The sequence below is a fragment of the Copadichromis virginalis genome, linkage group LG14 (assembly GCF_057382275.1).
Source record: "Copadichromis virginalis isolate Kocher_CV1m ecotype Utaka linkage group LG14, C_Virginalis_male_GT1.1, whole genome shotgun sequence".
Taxonomy (NCBI): Eukaryota; Metazoa; Chordata; class Actinopteri; order Cichliformes; family Cichlidae; genus Copadichromis; species Copadichromis virginalis.
The window spans coordinates 23,394,540-23,414,803 of NC_140631.1; the positions used below are offsets into that span (position 1 = coordinate 23,394,540).

Below are 20,264 nucleotides of genomic sequence, written 5' to 3' on the forward strand. Positions count from 1 at the left end.
ACGTCCTGTCAAATAAAACATGTGACACTCATCACTGTGGTGACCTCTTAAAACTATCTTCTTTTATTTTGAAAAACCAGAACTATTTTAACAGGGATTATTTTGTCCAAACTCCATCTTCTGCTATTATAAGTGCATTAAAATGTACAGATCACAGTGAATCTACGAAAAGCACTAAAGGTTAGATATGTTAACAAGTTTTAGAAAGAAATGCAAACAGCGTTTACTTCTTTATAGCCCAAACTAACTTTACACAGACCTACATTCATGTTGTATGTTCTTCACTTAGTCCTACAGGGGACTGGAGACCTGACCCGGTGTGCTGCTGGGATAGGCTCCAGCTGTGCAACCACTACCCAGAACTCGAGAAGAGTAAAAATGTTGGACGAGTTCGAATTTTAGCGACCTTGTCCTCAAGGTCAAAATCAGAAAAATCAACTTTTCTGATGATCAGCTACGATTTTCAAATTTAGGCTATATGTGCATCTACCAGGAGGCTGAGGGGGAGTGACAGTCGAGTTTTTGTTTTTTATTCTCTCGCCTGAAGGAGGGAGTATGTAATTGGATCTATGTGTTTGTCTGTCTCTTTGTTAGCACTCTGGCATCCACAGTTTTTGAGTTTGTGTTAAATTTTTGTGACGGTAGATACCGGGGCTGATTTAATTTTGGTGAAAATCTGTTCAAGGTCATGCCACTTGTGAAAATTTCTAAAAAAAAAAATCTATATTACCCACAATTTTTTCTGAATAGTCTTCAAACTTCAGAATATACTAGCGCTTGGTGGACATGAGTAGCTAGGTTGGCTAAGCATTTGACCTTGGCCTTCACTGTGAGAGCCCAAGGTCAAAGTTCATATTGAAAAAAAAAAAGTTAAGAAGCCATATTGAGTAATAAGTCAAGTTTTTCCCAGCTTATAGAAATCTAACCGTTTATTTGTGCCACTGTGCCTAGACCTCTTCCCCCTACTTTGCCCCCCATGTACAATTTTCTAGATCTGCCGCTGGTTAAAGGTTAGGTCCTCTCCAAAACTTTAGAGCAATACAATAATCACTGGGGGGCATAAGCACTTTCTTTGTTTGAAAGTAAAATTTAAAGTTTACTTTTTCAATACAAAATTATATGACTTCATAATGACACAAAAGATTTATATACTACACTAGATTTCCATATTAACAATGCTGGCATGAGCATAAAAGATCAAAGTTAGCATAGCCCTTATTCTCAAGTGCTCCTGTTATTACTATTAACCTTGCATTCCTTGTCCTGTAAACGACTCCCAAAAGGTCCAAATGAGGTCCCCAGCCCTCATGTTGAGAACCACTGCAGCAGTGTCTCGCTGTCCACGGTGCTGGAATCACGCGCATCCTTTTATTAAAGTGCACAAAGCAAACACGCTTCGTGCACGCGAGGCTTTAAAGTTTCGCGTCTTCACACGCACGAGCTGCGCCTTGATCCTCCACAGCAGCGGGCAACCTTTTTTGCGCCACGGACCGGTTTATGCCCGACAATATTTTCATGGACCGGCGTTTAAGGTGTCGCGGATAAATTCAACAAAATAAAACTAGTACCGGTACCGAAAAAAAGAAAATTTATTCATAACACACGTGAAAAGACCAAGGAAAACCGAGTAAACGATAACAAAATAACGCTGAAAACCGATAAAACCCTGAAAACTATACATTTCACACCTGAGCCTCAGCTCTCGCGGCCCGGTACCAAACGACTCACGGACCGGTACCGGTCCGAGGACCGGGGGTTGGGGACCGCTGCTCCACAGAGTCGACTCGGAGCGGTGATGTGCCGCTCAGCCAATCAGCTGGCGGACTGACCCCGTCGTACGATGTTCTCGCGTGTTCTGGTCACGATGGCTTGTTTTCATCACCGTCTTCAACTCGCTGCTCATCCAGCAGCTCGATGACGCCTCAGTTGGTGGGAGCGGAGGAAAGGTGCGCACGTTAAGAAAAAAAATGGACTGCGCACTTTGCTCGTCGGTTTTCAAAGCAGCTTCATGTTCCTGCTGCTGCTGATCGACCCTGCAGATGTTTCAGCAGGGATTGTTTTTGGTGTCGGCGGATCGCGGTGCCATGCGTCGTTTTGCATTTTTACGCACCCATCCAGCCTCCTCCTCCTGCTCTTCCTCTGATCAAACAGCGTCACATGCTGCTGAAAAGCACTTAAACGCTCCAGATAAAATGTCTGGGTGAATGCGGCAGCCCGCAGGATTTGGACCGACGCCGGAGGCCAGCATGCTCGGACCGGAGGACGTATTTATAACGCTAGCAAATCACATTTCTTCACATTTTGGTACTTAACGTCAATTTAAGGTAAGCAGGGACACTTATATTATCTAATGAAATATAAGTCGAGGTTATCGGTCAGGCTTGATTTTTTTTTTTTTTTTTTTTTTTGGTTATCAATGCCTTATTTATAGCTCCAGCATGACCTCAATTCCGAGCGGGCACTTCCCACTGAAGACAAAGTTACGTGGAGCCGCTGGAGCTCCTAGGTTGTAATCTGAATTTCTAAGTTAGTGTCTGGCAGGAGTAAACGCAGATTCTCTCCCCTTCTCTCGTCTCTTTAGACTCAGCCATGGGCGATGAGAGGAGTTTGTCTCAGCAGATAGAGGGTGTGGAGAGGAGCATGGTGTTCCTCAGGAAGGAGCACCTCTCCATGCTCCATGGTCTTCACCTGGAGATCCTTTCCCTGCAGAAACGATGCACAGGTGAGGGGTTCTCAGCTGCTGTTGCTGCTGTTTTTGAAAGTAAAGCCCTAAAAAACTCTACCTGACCCCCTACTTCTACTGACGCTAAAAATATATTTAACCACATGGCCTTTAGAGAATCAGCAGGAGTACTTCCTGGCTTCTTTAACCTCCTAAGACCCGAACTCTTTCATGGCATGCATTTTTAAATTCTCTTTGCTATTTGGACTGATTGGGACCTGATGAATGCAAAAACAAAGGATTACCAGATTTTTATTTTTTTTAAATTTTTTTTTTTACATGATTTTTGCTTCTGAGAAAAATGAGATCCACATATCAGGACATTTGTTTTAAATTTCGACAGAACAGTGGCAGTATAATGTCCTCGTAAGTGGATATCAGGCCCTTGTAGAGCAAGATTTAGTATTTTGGTCTAGACAACCCAAAATGTGATGACCACATATGTGGAAGCCAGGTCCTAGGAGGTTAAATCAGTTTTCCTCTTGGGTTTCTGCTATATGTTTATTTTAAATGACTTCTGTTACTTTATAGAATATAAGATGTGAGGATACACAATGTCTGAGTGTCCAAGATGTGTTTAAAAAAAATTAAAACCCCTCCCAAAAAAAGTACCGAGTGGACACTGGAAGGTACATTTGTAATGTACATTTTAATTTTTAATCGTTTGCGGTCTTATGAGTTCATATTTAATTGAAGAATCCTTTTGGCTAATCCTCTTTAGGCATTGCTGGTGTTCTGCAGCTCTTTATTAATCAGCTAAGACCAATCTAATTGACCTTTTACCCTCAGAGAAAGGATTTACTGAGATTTTGGAAAACAGCCTTCTTTGAATGGGGTTTTAACCTCACAATAAACCATCAGACACTCTGATATTTTGATCCTGTCATTTCCCTGATTTCACTGAATTATAACATTTAATTTTTTTAAGGAGACACATCCACTGAGCTAAAGCCAGTGTGTGTGTGTGTGTGTGTGTGTGTGTGTGTGTGTGTGTGTGTGTGTGTGTGTGTGTGTGTGTCCTCATTGTTCTTCTAATGTGTGTCTGCAGCACCACTCAGTGCCAGACAATGCTTACATGATGATGTCATGCTACAATTCCTGTAGATTGCATCATTTCCTGTTTGGTGCCTAATGGATGGTGCCTTCTTCCATTTAATCAAGCATCCAGATGCACATGAAAACACACACACACACACACACACACACACACACACACACACACACACACACAGTCTGGTATTAGCCTTCTTGTGGAGATGTTTTTGTTTATTTCTGGCTAACCATCAACCCTGTTATAATAATTCTAGCTTAAAAGCCTAAAATAGATCATCATTGGTTGGGACATGAATCCTGTTATGTGAACAGTTTTTTGTCCCCAGTGCACAACCAGCAGCACACACATTAGTTAATTGACAGACACAGAAATACACGTGCTTTGTAATGAGTCCATGGGTCCTATAGCTTTAGTAATCCATACGAAGAGGATTGCAGGGGGTGGAGGAGGATGGGGGAAGGGCTGGGTCCATTATTTTGTGTTTCTCCCGCACACATGTCACATCTGCTCAGTGCAGCTGCGTGTGGCAATGACACCACCAACAGAGAGAGAGCTGGCCTGCTCTTTGCCATCTCCTCCTCTTCCTTTTGTTTCTGTGGGCTCTCCCACTGTAATGTGGGGCTCTTACAGATTGTTTATAGCAGTGGGTTTTTTTTTTTTGGTCCACATGGAGCTTCAGTCATATTTCTGTCAGCTGCAAGGAAACGAGGCCAAACCTGCGTAAAGACAGTACAGTGCATTTCTGCCCCCAGAAGTACGTGTACACAAATAAATCATCTTTCCTCAGCAGTTGGTGGCATCGGCCTGCTCTCCTCACTCCAGTTTGCTGTTGCCTTTAATTTCCACATTCCTCAGAGGTTTCTGTGGGATTGCACTCACTAAAAACAATACTCAGCAGCTGTTGCTGCTGAACATCTTTAAAGCTTCTCACGATGCCGTCGGGCCAGAGTGGAAAAGCTGTTAAAAGGTTTTCCATGCAAATGTCTTTTTAAGGCAAAGATCAAACAGTCGTATGTATCTGAACAAGCGAGGAAAAGGAAAGGAGGAGAGATGTCGCTTTTTTTGTCCGTGGTCTTTGAATATTTGCTTGTCACGGATTAGTTAGTTTTCTTTGCTGAACGTTTTTATTTGTAACTTGAGGCAGTGAAGAACAGATAGGCTAATGCAGTTTGCAGGACTCAGAGGTGTACCCTGCCAGCTCACTAATAAAGCGTGGAAGGTTACTGCAAGGTTGGGCTGACAGTGTTGTTGTGCACGTTAGTTCTGCCTTTTTTCTTTTTTTTTCACTGTTCTCAACTCCAAGAGTTTCCTAATCAGCACATAAAGGCGCTTCTCTCTTCATGAGCTACAAGCTGCATCACTGTTTGTAAATGAGGTCTTCCTGTCTGGTCTAATGCGTTTTTTGTGCATCCCAGAAACGAGTTGCATTTGTCCTTCCAGATACCTTTCCAACGTTCAAGGTTGAATCGACTAAACAAAAGCCTTGAACGCTCAGTCAGGCTGCAGGAGATAAGACTGACCTACAAAGTGTTGCACACGCTGGATATTGCAATGTGCTGAGTGACTGATTTTCATTGTGTCAGGAATAATTCTTAGAGTTACGCTTATTCTGTGCTCCCCCGCTGCTAAATGAATTTCACGGAGTTTCAAGGCTCATGGAAGCTGTGAATGAGGGTGATAACTAGAAAATAAGATGCTTTCGAAGTCACTCACATTTGGGTGCAATCACTGAGTGTGCCTTTCTGGAGCTCCCCTTTTCTTTTTCACGCCTACCTTCCTTCCTTCTTTAACTCCCAACCCTCCACCCTCACACCCCCCATCTGTCTTTCTCTCTTCATGCCAGCTGCATGGGTGGGTGTGCTACAGTATGCTGACTGCAGAGGGAAGGAGAGAGGGTGTGACAGAGAGAGCAAGAGGAGAAGAAAGGCTAGGGATAACCAAGCCACACGCACATGATGGTACAGCCTGTTCTGTATACACTGCAAATTCTTCCATCAAAAAAAAGCCTGAAGTTCACTGCTCATAACTTCTGACTTAAATAAACTCGAATATCTCAAGAGAATAAGAGTTTTTCTGGTCACGGGGGAATTAAATGAAGCACCGCTCTCTGTGTTGTGGTGTGTGCAGAAAAAGGCTGAATGTGGAGATTTTCCTGCTGCAGTCAGGCTGCTGTGGATGACCGTCGAGATGACTGACAGGACAGACACAACCAGCAGTCTGCCCCTCTGCACTCACTTATATGCAGAAATATAGTCCAAAAATCACTGAACGACTGAATACTTCAGTCTGACACATTATCTTAACATATCAGAAATGCTTTATTTTATCCATCTAAAAATATGCTGCATATCACACTGAGCATCTTTTAACATCACTGCCACTATTTGAGACTGTTGCTCCTGCCTGATATACCCCTAAAAAAGGCATTAATGGCTTGATCTTTTGATCAGATGCGTTTTATTGTCCAGAAAAGCTGCTGAGTTTCTAGTGCCTCTAATCTGCTTGCTTTGCTTTTATGGCTCAAGTGAAATGGACTCAAAGGCGAGCGCCTAATGTGAGACATAAAAGCCAGACAAAGCATACAGCAGACACAGATACAACAGAGAGATGCACATCTTCACTCAAGTGCTATACAAGGGGGGGGAAAAGAACTATTAAAATAATGTAAAGGTACTTTTAATGATATGATTGTAAGCTGTGGCTTTAAGTTGAAATGATTCTCTCGTACAAAGCACGACAGGATGTTTAGCTTCATCGGATGTTTTATTAAATGTGGCACAGCTCACGGGGATTGCATTTTTATTTAAATATATTCTGATTACACTGAGAGTGGCTCCACAGTGTGGTGGTTTACACGTTTGTTTAAGAAGCAAAAGATCCCCGGCGGTGGCACGAAAAACTTTTGGGGTTGGATTTGCCAAATCAAACTTGCAGAGAGATAGCTGGTAAAACAAAATATACATCAGAAAAGCAGTCAAAAGCAGCTTTTTCCACCATGCTGATTTCACTCCTATATCCCAAAAATAAGGATAATAAAATAAAATGCTAATATGACAAATGTGTCCTTACAGATCCAGACTGTGGCAGTCTCTAGCACTCAGTCTTTGATGTAAAGTTTCAGATTTTGTTTCATAAATTATGCATGAGCTCGCCGAGGATGTACTGCATCGAGCATCTGTTATGTTAACCACCAGCAGCAGCAAACACAAACTGTCAGCATACAGCTTTAATAAGACTCTGATCGCCTGCGTTTAATCTCTGATTTTTTGATTTCTCTCTCTTCCCGCTGTCTTTGTGTGTCTCTTGCATTTTTCAGAGTTGACAAGCGAGTTGAAGATGAAGCCTCCGGGCAGGAGTCAAATAGGTATGTTTGAGTTCACATACGCTCCCTTCACAGGCTCTTCCTAGTTCTCCTCTCTCTGCCGTGCCTGACTGTGTTCGTGCCTCTTGGATTTTTGTCATCTTTTTTTGGCTTTGAGGACACAAAGACAGCCACATGTTTACATCTCCCCGAGCTAGTTTTCACTCACCCTCCCCATACTCAGCTTTAACCCCCAGATGACCCCTGTCTCTCGCCATGCTTCCACCCTTGCATCCTCCAGGGAACAGATCTTTGTCGGCCACCGCTGCCTCTCTCTTCAGGAGGGAGGAGTCTCTGGTAAAGCCACGTGTGTAAAAAGATGCTACAGCTTCACACGTAAGATGAAGAAACTGTCTCAGCGGCTAAAGCGTACCTCGTGAAGGTGGCTCAGTGCAGAAAGAGGCACCATTTTGTCTCAGCGAATTGGAGACAGACTCCAGAAAGAGCAGTCAAAAGGCTGTATAAATGTGCGTGTGCTTGTAAAGAGTGCGGGAGGCAGGGGGGAGGAGTTGTGCCTGGCTGCATTACTCAGCCATTAGATCCCATCTACTTTATCCAGGGCAGGTTATCCCCCCACTCACGATACATCATGCAGCACAGCCCTGTGTTCTCCTCCTCACCCCGGCAAATTGATCCATCCTCTTTTTTTCGTCTTCTGCTCTCCTTTTTTCCTCGAGGTCCCGGTGGGGGTGTCCACTTACAGATTTTGCTAAGAGCGAGAGAGAAGGAGATGTAGGAAACAAGAGAGGAAAAGAAAGGAGAGAAGTAACAAGGGGGAGAGAGGAGGGCAATTAAGGCAAAAGGAAAGGCGGCAGAGTGCAGTCAGCTGCAGACATGGAGGCGTATGGATGGACGTAAAGTTCACATTAGGTAGTTCTATAGCAGGCGTATGAGTTTAGGTGGGGTGTGGTGATGGGCGAAAGAGAAGCCGGTCGGCCTTCAGAGGATCGATCCTGTAAGAAAAATGGAGAAAATAAAGAAATAAATGAGTAACAGAGATGAAACCCAATAAAAGGCCTGTCATGGACAGAGAAATTACATGAATGGGATACCATAAGCTGCAAGATGTTACAGTTTGGACCCCCAATTTCAAAGCTTTTGTCAGTATATGAAGCAGCTTATTAGGATTTTTCAGGTCGGTTTCCCTCTGGGCAGAAGGGTCAATGCCGGCCTCTGTGGTTATAATCCCCTGCTCCTCCTGCTCCTCCAGCAGCTTCTCCTGCTCAGTAAGCCCTGAGGTAACCGCACTGACTCAGGGCTTTTCACCCATACCTGCCTCTCATCCCTGTGGGGAATTTTACTGGAATAAAAAGAGATGAAAGCTCGTCTACAGAGGCAAAAAGGAGAAAAAGCAATGAGCAGTGTGCTGTGTTAAACACGACCTTGGCAGAGAAGGCGTTTAGTAGTAGCCTGAATGAAAGTCTGTGTCTGTGCAGTCTGTTTAAATGTGGGACTGTGTTGTGAGGACAAGCTTTGCATACTGTACAGAATATAAATGCTTATGGAGCAGCATTAGCTCTGCTTTGGTGATAAGAAGTGAAACACATGAATCAAGCTGTAGCTTCTGTTTTTCTCTGATCCACAAATTCGGCATGTGAGCATCAGTCGGCCTGCAGTGGGCAGGACATATTAAAGATATCAAATATCACAGTAACACACAGATCTTCCCATAATATGGACCGAACGGCCTCACAAAAAACGACCCTTCATTATCAAACATCAGAATGGAAACGAGGACAATATTAGTTTGATCCACTGACCAAAAAAAAGTGATTGATCGAGAATTTTGATTATTTATCAATCAGAAAATATTTATCTTTTCATTTTTTAGGTCAGGAGAAAATGTTTATATTTCTCCAGAAAAAAATCATTCTGATTATTTTATCACATAAAGAAAAATGGTGGGATGCCCACCCCAGGATGGAAATGAGAGCAGGAGATTGACAGATGGATCGGTGCAGCGTCTGCAGTAATGTGGATGCTGTACCGGTCTCAGCTCAGCTCTGTCTTCATGGTGATGACGCAGCTGAGCTTCACAGCAAATCTGACGATTTACTGGTCGATCTGCGCTGTTATGGCCATCAGCTGTGGGTAGTGACCAAAATAATTCGATTGCTGATGCAAGCGGCAGAAAATGAGATTCCTCTGAAGGGTGTCTGGGCTCCTTAGAGATTGACTGAGGAGCTCGGTCACTTAGGAGTGGCTCAGAGTTAATGCTGCTCCTCCAGATTTAAAGGAGCTGTTTTGGCGCCTCCTAAATGAAGTATTTTGGGCATGGTAAACTGGGAGGAGGCCCTGTGGTAGGAAAAAATGGATAATGATGTTATGAGGGAGCACCTCAACAGTTGAGATGGGTGGGACATGGGAGGTCTGGGTGTCTCTACAACAGAAGATGGATTGATGGATGGAGAGGAGAGTATGTTGCATACCAGAGAGGTTTCCATAAATGTGAAACAAACTTTATTCTGAAACTCTACATGTTCATAATTTGCATTTCTGGTCTGCATCAGAATTGCAGGAGGAAGAGGAGCTCTTGGAAGCTCGCAGTCTGGAGGTTGAAAACCGCCTGGCAGAAAAGGAGTGCGCCTTGGGAGAGCTTAGGAAGGAGCTCACTCAGAAAGGGGCTTTGGTGGGAGTTCTCAGAGCCAATCTCAAGCAAAAAGAGCGCCATTTTCTGGAGGAGCTGAAAAGCCGCAGCCACTGTTCGACCGTCCTTAACACGGAGCTGCAGAAACAAACCGAGGCTGCGGCATACCTCTCCTTCCAGCTGCACGCTGCGAGGCAGAAACTGCACCAGCAGCGGATGCAGCAGAGGCAGGGCCTGCTTTCCAGGGCCAACAACCAGGGGCTCCAGTACGGTGCTGAGTATAACTCCACAGTTTCTCCACAGATGCTTTCAGGAGCTTCGCCTTCTTCTCCTGTGGTTAAACCAAAACGTAAGAGCGCTAGGGCTTCCTCGAGAGTTGAGCGTTCCCGAGAGTGTGTGCCGACAGAGAAAGTGACGGGCCCTGCAGAGCCCACAGCCATGCCGGACCCTGCTCTCTTCCTCCACCCTCGAAGGCACAGGGCCCGCTCCAGGCACAGTGCGGCACAAAGACAGCCTCCACTGGGCATGGAGAAGGAAGAAGAGGAGGACGATGAAGGGGCAGGGGGTGGGGAAGGGCCAGTGGAGCCCCAAGATGAAGCTGCTAGACTGGTGTCTTCAGCAGCAGCGCCTCCCGCTGCGGAGACGCAAGCAGATTAGTAACTACTGTGACATGTGCATTTCAACCACTGTATCATCTGTCAGACTGTTAATGGTGATAACTGTTGTTCTGCACCTTGACTGAATCCACACTGAGACTGGTTTTAGCCATTTTATTATATCACACTCACTATACGCTCTTTTTAAAATATGAACTTTGAAGTAACCTTAAATAACTCGCAAAAGTCAGTAAGTGTCACTTTAGGTCAGTCTTTTAAACTAGAAGGAATTGTTTACACTGCTGTCAGATACTCTCTGCATACTGCGGGGCCTTATTTTATGGTAGCCCCCCCTTCTTGGTTTGAGTTTGACCGTGGTAGCAGTCATTTAGAGTGGACTAGAAGCTGCTGTGGTAGTTGTGTTACCCAGGCAGCTGTGACCTTTAAAGGCCCTTCATAAATCACCCTAGGTGGCTGAGTGTTTGCGTGCGGCACAGCTGAATATATCTGAGGTGGTAGGCACATGAAAAAACGATTGATCCCCAGGAAATTCCTCACTTTGAATAGAAACATACATAGTTTGTTGTTGTTGTTGGGTTTTTTGGGTTGTTTTTTTTACTTCTTTTTGGAAAAAATCCATAGCCATGCATCAAAGTCCCCGGTGTAATCTGAAAAACAGAAGTAATCAGTCCAGGCAACGATTTTTAAGGAAACTTGCTTTAAATAACTGCACGGTACAAATCACATTTTCACAGCAGACTTTAGATATCTCTGTCAGTTTTACCTGGCATCAAGGCCGTGTCTAAAATGAATATCATGCTCACTCAACAGGCACTAACTGCCAGAGTTACTAAAATGTTGCCCGGCACAGTAAAAAGTACGATCAGCATCCAGAAAGAGATCACAGTGACAAGATTGCCTGTGATATGTTGATATTAAATATGTAATTTTGGGAGTTCCCTTCTCAAGGTGCAAAATATAAGAAGGAGAATGTTTAAATCAAGCACGCACATTAATTTAATAATGCAATTTACTTTTAATTGTGCCGATATTTAACACAGAATAAAAGCAGGTCTTATTTTTTTTAACTTGATGCTGAAATTGACCGTTCAAAAAGCAGCGCAACTTTTGTAAAGCACGCTATTTTGCCCTTTTTAATAAATCTGGCCCTAAACTCTTCTCTGTAACCAGCAGAATGCCTGTTTGAGAAACACTCCCTAACAGCAGCCTGGTTACGTTTGGGCAACAAAGCTACAAGGCTGGTTTGAGTCAGAGTACACCTGTTTAACAATGTCACCCACATCACAGAAAGCCTGAAGGCAAACTGTTGCCATGTGCAAAGCAGCCAATCAGTGTTTCAACTAACAACAAAGCGTTTTCCCACAGCCCGCCTTCACTGTTCTGGTTAGTGACCAGATCATGATACACTTTAGAGCAGCGATTCCCAACCCCCGGGCCACAGACCAGTACAGGTCCAAGAGTCGTTTGGTACAGGGCCGCGACAGTCGAGGCTAACCCTAACCCGGTTTTCAGGGTTGTTATCGGTTTTTATCATTATTTTTTTTATCGTTTTATCGTTAACTTGGTTTCCCTGTGTCTTTTCCCGTGTGTTATGAATAAATCGTCTTTTTTTGTACAGGTTTTATTTTGTTGTATTCATCCGCGACACCTTAAAGGCCGGTCTGTGAAAATATTGTCGGACATAAACCGGACACAAATCCGTGGCGCAAAAAAGGTTGGGGACCGCTGTTTTAGAGTGGACCTATTATGCTTTTTTTTAAATTATTTTTGTTGTAAATACAGTTCTAAGCAAATTTATTAGATCACCAAAAATTCTGTTCAGGAATGCAAGTAAATTAATACAATTTGGCATCTCAACCAAAAAAATATAATGTGCTTTAATATTGTTTTTATACTTTTTTTTTTCTACAGCAGCTGATTTGAAAGTAATAATTGATGACAATAATTATATTTTAGCATTAAAAATGTGCATACAGAATATTAACCATTACAGAAACATTAAAAAAAAATTAGTTACAGATACTGTTCGCTTAGGGCAGCTGAGGCATAAACCTTACACTGGGCGGTGGTCTAATACATTTCTTAAGTACTGTATGTAAGGCAAAAGCTCAGTCTACTGCCTCTGCATGATGAAGGGAGGAGATATCCTTATGTGGTCCTCTCAGGCTCCACCCACCTATCGTCCAAACCTTCTGCTTATGAGAGGCAACCAATCAGAAGAAGGCTGGCTTAAAGGGTAAGGAGCTACAACAGCTTGTTTCAGTCAGTGGATGAGGGCAAGTGTAAGATGAAGAAGAATTATTTTGAACTGTGAATCGTGCAAATCTGAAGTCCTGAAAGGTACTAAAGGTCATTAGACTTTTGTTTGTCTACATCAATCTCAGCCAACAGGTTAAAAAAACATTAGAAAAAGACAAAATATTATCACTACATTACTAAGAAAGCATCACAACTTGTCATTCATTTTTAAATAGCGGTAGAGATACAATGTGAAAATAACTAACTTAATTCCTTTAAGGTACACAGTATATTTTATCAGTGCCTGTCTCTAAAGGAGGAGCGGTCAGCCACATGAAACTTCAGTCTGTATGTTTTAAGAAGTGATGGATTGGGGTGGTGTGCTGCCTTTCCTTTGCAGGGCCTGCTTTGCGTGTAAACAGGCCACATGCTGGTGATAATCAGTTCTGACTCACTGGACTGTGCACTTTACTCAGGTGTGGGCTGTGTACAGAAAACACACACGTACGACGCCTTCTTCGGCATATTTGTGTTTGAGGGTCTTGTGTTGTTTTGTTTCACTTTTTTTCTTTTTTTTTACCTCAGGAAAAAAAATTAGATTTCTTGATGTGTCTGATGATGTGTCTGATGATGTGTCTTACACTGAAGAGCCGGATGATTGTTTTGATGGAATTTCCTTTCACATTTTTTTAAAAACACATTTAACAAATTCCCAAACTAGCCTTGTGAGTGCACACGGATGCAGTGGCTGTTACCCTCTGTTATCAAAACACATGCATATGGTGGCCCCTAGTGAAACAATGAGCAAACAGCATGAAGCAAGCAGGTGAAATCAACCTTTTATGCTACGGCTTGCATTAACGGCGCCCGTTTATGACTTTACCATCATATACACTGCAACTACTGCCTTATAATATATAAGAGGAGTCGTGATGTAATAAACGTGCACGCGGACTCAAAGGAAACTACAAGTCTTTACTTAACGGATGGTTTCCTTTTATACAACTCTGGTTGGGGTTTGCATATAAGTCAGATCACAGTTTTTCTTCAATGCTTTCCTTGAGCCATAACCTAACTGAGTAACCGCAGCTTGATGCGAGTCTTCCTGTAAGACTGAATTTGATTGTAAGGATTTTCTTTCACTCCTAAGCCACCGGTTAGCGGCTTAGCATCATGTTTGTAGGACTATTATTAATAAAGCAATATATATTGTATATTTATATATTATGAGTAGGTGAGGTCAGCTGGTGTAAGGACATTTGAGGCGTGAAAAGAGTTTCTATCTTTGTAATTTTTCAGCTCACAGTGTTTTCGCTTTATTTTTTTTCTGAACTGTCCGATGGATTGTTCCATTTTAAAGTTTTGTCACTGACTCTTTATGAGATGAGTTGCTACACTAAATGTTAAGGGATTCAATGATATGTTGCACGTGACGCAGCGGTGAGTAAATCGGCATATTCTTATGCCACCTGAAAAGGTCTGGATGCAACCTGAGTGAAGTACACTTTTTCTTTCTTTTGTTTTCTTTTGTTTTGTTTTTTAGCAAAGAAATGCGAACATGACAAGGGTTTCCATTCACCTCTTAGCTGGGAAGCCATTAGCATGACCGTGTGCACTATTCTTCCTCAAGTTTTATGAGATAGTCGGTGATATAAGTGCAAAGCTGTCTTGTCCAAAACAGTTTCTCTGACAGGGAAAACTGAGCTTTAGACTGTTAGACTCCATGAGTTAATCACTGCACCTCCTATCCAGGTAGATTCAACTCTCCATCCACCTGTAATCATCAGTTTAATAGATTTCACAGCAGATGATCCATGCTTTTTATGTAACATCAAAATACTGGCTGCTGTACGCATCTTTGCTACAGTTCTTACAACTCAGAGACTGACGACTTGTTTGTCTGCCTTGAGGGAAAACGCTAATGAGCCAAAGAGGCCCACCACTGAAATTAGCACAAAGACAAACTGTGCGACGCCTAACGAAGATGTCTTTCTTTCAACAAAATCTTCACTGCCTCAGAGCATAGCATACTATATCTCACATCATGCAAACAAACGGTAATGATCTGCACACATCCGCAGAGAACGTCTTCCATCTTTCAAAACACTCATGTGACTCTAATCCTCATATCGGTCACATGACAGCAGCATCTCTGTCAGTTTTACTCTTCCAGGTCTTTGTGGTGACTCCTGGTTGATTTTCCGACTTACAGAAGCATTTTCAGGGCACCGTGAAGCATCTCGTTTGATGTGTTATGTGGTTTCTAGCAATAATACCCAACATGCAAAACAGAGAGAGGTTGCTCTGGGTTGTTATTTGCTAATGACTGATTACCGCATATACTGTGTTTGCTTCCTACAGTGATTTACTGTACCCATAACCCAAATAAATTGGAAGGTTGTCGAGTCTGCTTCTTGCTTTGTCAATAAAGTGATTAAATTATTTTGTATTCATGTATTATTATAGTTTCCTTTGATGTGGGAATGAGCATCAATGGGTCTGTTACACGGTAAAATATTACTATTAAAATATGTGATTAGTTTCTGTCTCTAAACAATGTGGTAAAACCATCAACCCGTCTCTGCTGCTTATCCTTTTCAGAATTGAATTCAGGTTGATTTTGCTGAATGCTCAGAAAGCATGCAGGCTAGCCCAACTTTGCATGTGTCAGGTTATGTGTAACATATTGTCTGTGTCTGCATGGATGAGCAGGCAGTCTTCCTAGCAGAAAGCAGATACTTTGTGCACTTTATGTATGAACAGAAAGTGGCTGTGGCTCAGGAGGAAGAGTGGCTTGTCTACTAACCCGAAGGCCGATCCCTTAGCTCCCCTAGTTCACATGTCAAAGTATCCTTGGACTTATACTGAACCCCAAGTTGACCCTAACACATCATCGGACTGAGACTGTGTGAGATTGTTAGGTTAAAAGTGTGTAACAATAAAAAAAGATTTGCTTACATGAATGTGTGTGTGAACGCAGAATGAGATTTTTAGTAAGAAACAGCTCTGAGGGCTTAAACTGACTGGAAAAACGTTTACTAATGCCAGTCCATTTACCTCCTAGGCGAGGTGTTTGGGGCATGTCCTACTGGGAGGTTGTCTCAGGGCAGACCAAGACCTCGCTGGAGCAATTATATCTCTTGACTGGGTTGGGAACAACTCAATGTCACTCAACGGATGAGCTGGAAAAGGTGGCTGGGGTGAGAGGGTTCTCTGCTTAGACTGCTGTCTTTGCGACTCAAACCTGGAAAAGTAATAGAGGATGGATGGATGGATGGATGGATGGATGGATGGATGGATGGATGGATAGATAGATCTCAGTGAGCTGCTGGAAGTGAGGAGCTAGTGTGAGTGACACAAGCTCATGTGTCTGTGTCAAACTAGAGATGGCACGATACCACTTTTTTATGTCCGATACCGATATCATAAATTTGGATATCTGCCGATACCGATATGAATCCGATATAGTGTTTTTTAATCAACAAAACTGTTTTTTAAATATCTTGCTGCATTTTGTATAAGTTCATACTCAAGTTTAAAACAACAACTACACTAAAGCTATTCTGTTATACCTGTATGCAAAAAAAAATATTTCATAGTTCAGCAATACTGATCAATCTAATAAACTTAAACCTACACCATCCTCCCTATTCTGGTATTTTAAAGAGTACTTAGCATAAATATTAAGCAACCTAACTAACAGGGTTCCAACTCCCAGCAACAACAAAAATAAATAAATAAAAAATAGGGAACCACCCCTCACGCGCCACCTCATGATGCTTAATCGACGTAATCAACCTTAATTTGATGCAGTGTGAAAAAAAATGCACGGAAATCAATTCTTTTTCAAGAAATATTAAATAGATTCAACATCTTTCTTCAACAAAATTGCAGACTGCACAGATGGTACCTTCCCAAAGGAAAAAGTACTATAGCTTACTAGGGTATATATATTAGACTTAATAGTCACTATATACAGTAATGGACTTCTATACATTTTACATCAGATTAAAACTTTGGGTGTAAGATTCAGATAAATATTAAATAATTAAAAGCGAGACATCTTAAATGAGAATAAGAAAGAAAAGTATGTCTTTGTGCCCCCTTTTCCCTGTTAATGCCCTATCGGCCCCCCTGGCTAAACTTTGCTAGATCCGCCCCTGCACAGTTACCAGCCGTCAGCTACGTAGAAAAAGATCCTCGAGTAGAAAGTAATAATAAATAAATTCTAACAACAGCTGATCAAGCTTAAACGTGCTGCTGTTGTTCAGCCGCTGGTTTCCTCTTTCTGGTGCAAAGTGGGCCAAAAACAAACAAGAGACACGGACTCGCGACAGAAAAGCCGATCAGCTGATCATTTAAGCAGTTTCATGATTGAAGTAGCAGCCGGAGAGCGAGAGGCAGTCGCTCGTTAAGCTTAACGCAGGAATGCTTTACAAACATTCAGAGATGGACTTACACACTTGCTTTACTTCTCTTGGGATAACTTTGTTGGAGATGAAATGCCGGGTTGCTAGCGAAGCTCCAAATGCTATCCAGACCACCGACAGGTCCCGCATGCCACTGTGCTCTATCACGTGATGCATACTGCTCTGACGTGCTAACGTTCTGAGGTGAGTTACGGGGTGTTGCAAGTTTTGTGAGGTGCTTTCGTGATATTTAATGGATCGGATTACATTTTTTATTTTTCTCCGATATCCGATCCAGTAATTTAGGTCAGTATCGGACCGATACCGATACGTAATATCGGATCGGTCCATCTCTATGTCAAACTGTTAAAGTTCAGCGAAATCAACCTGAATTCACTTCTGTTTTATTGGTGAAGCACCAACAACAGGTGCCTCATGGCACCTTACTTTCATCAGCATTGACCTTTCAGCAGAAGAGATAAAATCCAATGAGTCCCTTTAATCCAGCACCTGAGGACAGATGGGAGATAAAAAAAAAACCATTTATTTTAACGGAAACAAACCTGGTGGAGAGCGGCTATGTGCCTCGACCAGTTGACTAAGGGTAAAGTGAAAAGAAGGGGATGTAAACAAAAGAAGTATAACATTAAACACTGCGTAGGTTGGAGGGCTTAGAAACGTGTGGTAGGGGAGGCAGATTTACCTTCAGAGAGGTATCTGTCTGGAGAGATTAGAGGAGATGAGAAAGGTGCTCACTCCATCATGGGAGGTCCTCCAGTAGCATGGGGCTATGGTTATGTAATCCAGTTCAAACTACAAGAGTAATTAAAAGGTTTTGAAGTCTAATTTAAAAAGCAGAGAAACGCCTGTCTATTCAAACCAAACTGAGCTTGTAACTGCGGTTTAATAACTGACAATTCTTTGCAGAATTGTTATAATTCAGCCACATTGGAGAGTTTTCTAGCTTGAAAAACCTCCAATGCCTGTTTAAAGTTATGGCAAAGCATCTCAAACAGATCTAGCTCCAGACTTAGAGTAGGCCACTTCAAAACCTTCATCATTTTGTTTTAAGCTATTCAGACGTGTACTGGCTGGTGTGTTTCAGATCATTTTCCTGCTAGATAACCCAAGTATGCTTCAGCTTCAGGGCACAAACTGATAGATGGACATTCTCCTTCAGGATTTAGGAGCAGAATTCATGGTTCTATTAATTATGGCAAGTCAATCAGGTGCTGAAGGAGCAAAGCTGACCTAGACCGTCAGACTACTACCACCACGTTTGACTGTTGGTATGGTGCTCTTTTTATGAAATGCTGTGTTAGTTTTACATCAGATTTAATGGACTCAAAGCTTCCAGAAAGTTCTGCTTTTGTCTCATCAGTCCACAGAGTATTTTCCCAAAAGTCTTAGTGATCATCAAGATGTTTTTTGGCAAATGCGAGATTAGCCTTTTTGTTCTTTTTGATCAGCAGTGGTTTTCTCCTTCAAACTCTCCCATGGATGCCATTTTTGCCTCTTTCATATTATTGAATCATGATCTCAGCCCTTAACTGAGGTCTGCAGTTTTTAGATGTTTTTCTGGGTTCTTCTATTACCTCCTGAATCAGTTGTTGGAGTGCTGTTGGAGTAACTTTGGTAGGTTGTCCACTCCTGGGAAGGTACACCATTGTTCCACATTTATCCATTTGTGGATAATGGCTCTCATCATCAAGTTTGCTGGAATCCCAAAGCCTTAGAAAAGGCTTTGTAATGCCTTTCCAGATTGATTGATGTCAATGACTTTGGTTCTCAGCTGTTGTTTATTTAGATCATGGGATAATATGTTTTGAGACTATTTCGAGTCTTGATTCAACAGTTCTGACAATAATGAGTACAATGACTGGCTACCGACATTGAACTTATTTTTCCACAAAACTTAATCACAGCTAATTTATAATTTTTCTTTTTTGCATCAGGGCAGGAAGGTTTGTACAGCTTTTTAATTTTAACCCTTAAAAATTAAATATTCATTTGAAAACTGCATGTTATATTTACTTAAGCTATCTTTCTCTAATATTGAACTTTGTTTGATGACACATTTAAGTATGAAAAATATGCAAAAATAATGTAATCCACCAGTTTTACCCTCAGCATTCTAGTAGATGCGCCTACGGTATCAATTTGAAAATCTTAGATTACATCCTTCTCCATCCTTCCAGGCTGGAGAAACTGATCAGGAGGGCTAGCTCTGTGGTCGGCATGAAGCTGGACACTCTGGTGACAGTGGCAGAGAAAAGGACATTAAAGAAACTGATGGACATTATGGACAATGCTGGGCATCCTCTGCACACGGCCATAAACAACCAGAAGAGTCTGTTCAGTGACAGGTTGCTTCTCCCTAAGACAAGAACTAACAGACTTAAAAACTCCTTTGTCCCACACGCCATCAGACTGTTTAACTCCTCTCTGGAGGGGAGAGGGAGGGGAAACAGGAGGACAAAGGAGGGGGGAACAACTAAGCTGTAGTGCCTCTGCACCTCACTGTACAATACCTTGTGCAATACTTTTTGTAAATAGTCAACAGTGCAATAGACTCAATACTTGAAATGTGCAATTCACTTGTATTTTTATTTTTTATTCCTATTTATTCTATTTATCCCCTTTGTATATTTTATTTATATTTGTCTCTGTATTTATATATGTGTGTGTGTGTGTGTGTGTGTGTGTGTGTGTGTGTGTGTGTGTGTGTGTGTATATATATATATATATATATATATATATATAACAGTTCTGTAACTGTAACTTTGGTCGTTGCTGTGCTTTTTTTGGAAGTTGAATTTCCCAGAGGAACCCACCCGAGGGATTAATAAAGTTCTATCTTATCTTATCTCTTATCTTATCTTCTTGAGTCACAAGATTTTCATAAAAGTTGACGTCTGACAGGTTTACAGCAGAGAGGTCAAACAAAAATTAGGAGAGGGTGAAATATTCGTTTTACAGCACCTAATCCAAATAACTATTAAAATTGTTATTTCAGCTATTGTTCTATTTTCTGACCATTTTGAGGGGATTTTGTGTGAAGGCTTTGCAAAGTACAGCCAATAAAAAATGTGGAAGAATGCCTCAAGATATAAAATGCTATGCACTTCCACATAAGAAGAAACACCGGGTCATTAATGTGATTAGGGTTTTAAATGCTCGTGTTTTCCTCTCTCCATCCATGTGTCCATGTTTTCTTTTAGTGCAAGACAAATGAAAAACTGGTGAGTGCGCAAGAATTGTCGCGTGTGGCTTTCC

General features: G+C 42.0%; 1 protein-coding gene across 1 annotated transcript; it reads left to right on the forward strand.

Moving 5' to 3' along the window:
• Window positions 1-1,507: 1,507 nt before the first annotated feature.
• Window positions 1,508-15,021, forward strand: ccdc92ba (coiled-coil domain containing 92Ba). Its single transcript, XM_085429993.1, has 4 exons — window positions 1,508-2,324; window positions 2,582-2,722; window positions 7,093-7,140; window positions 9,648-15,021. Exons 2-4 carry the CDS (start codon window positions 2,590-2,592, stop codon window positions 10,379-10,381), a joined length of 915 nt encoding a protein of 304 aa, XP_085286119.1. The 5' UTR covers window positions 1,508-2,324; window positions 2,582-2,589; the 3' UTR covers window positions 10,382-15,021.
• Window positions 15,022-20,264: the final 5,243 nt, after the last annotated feature.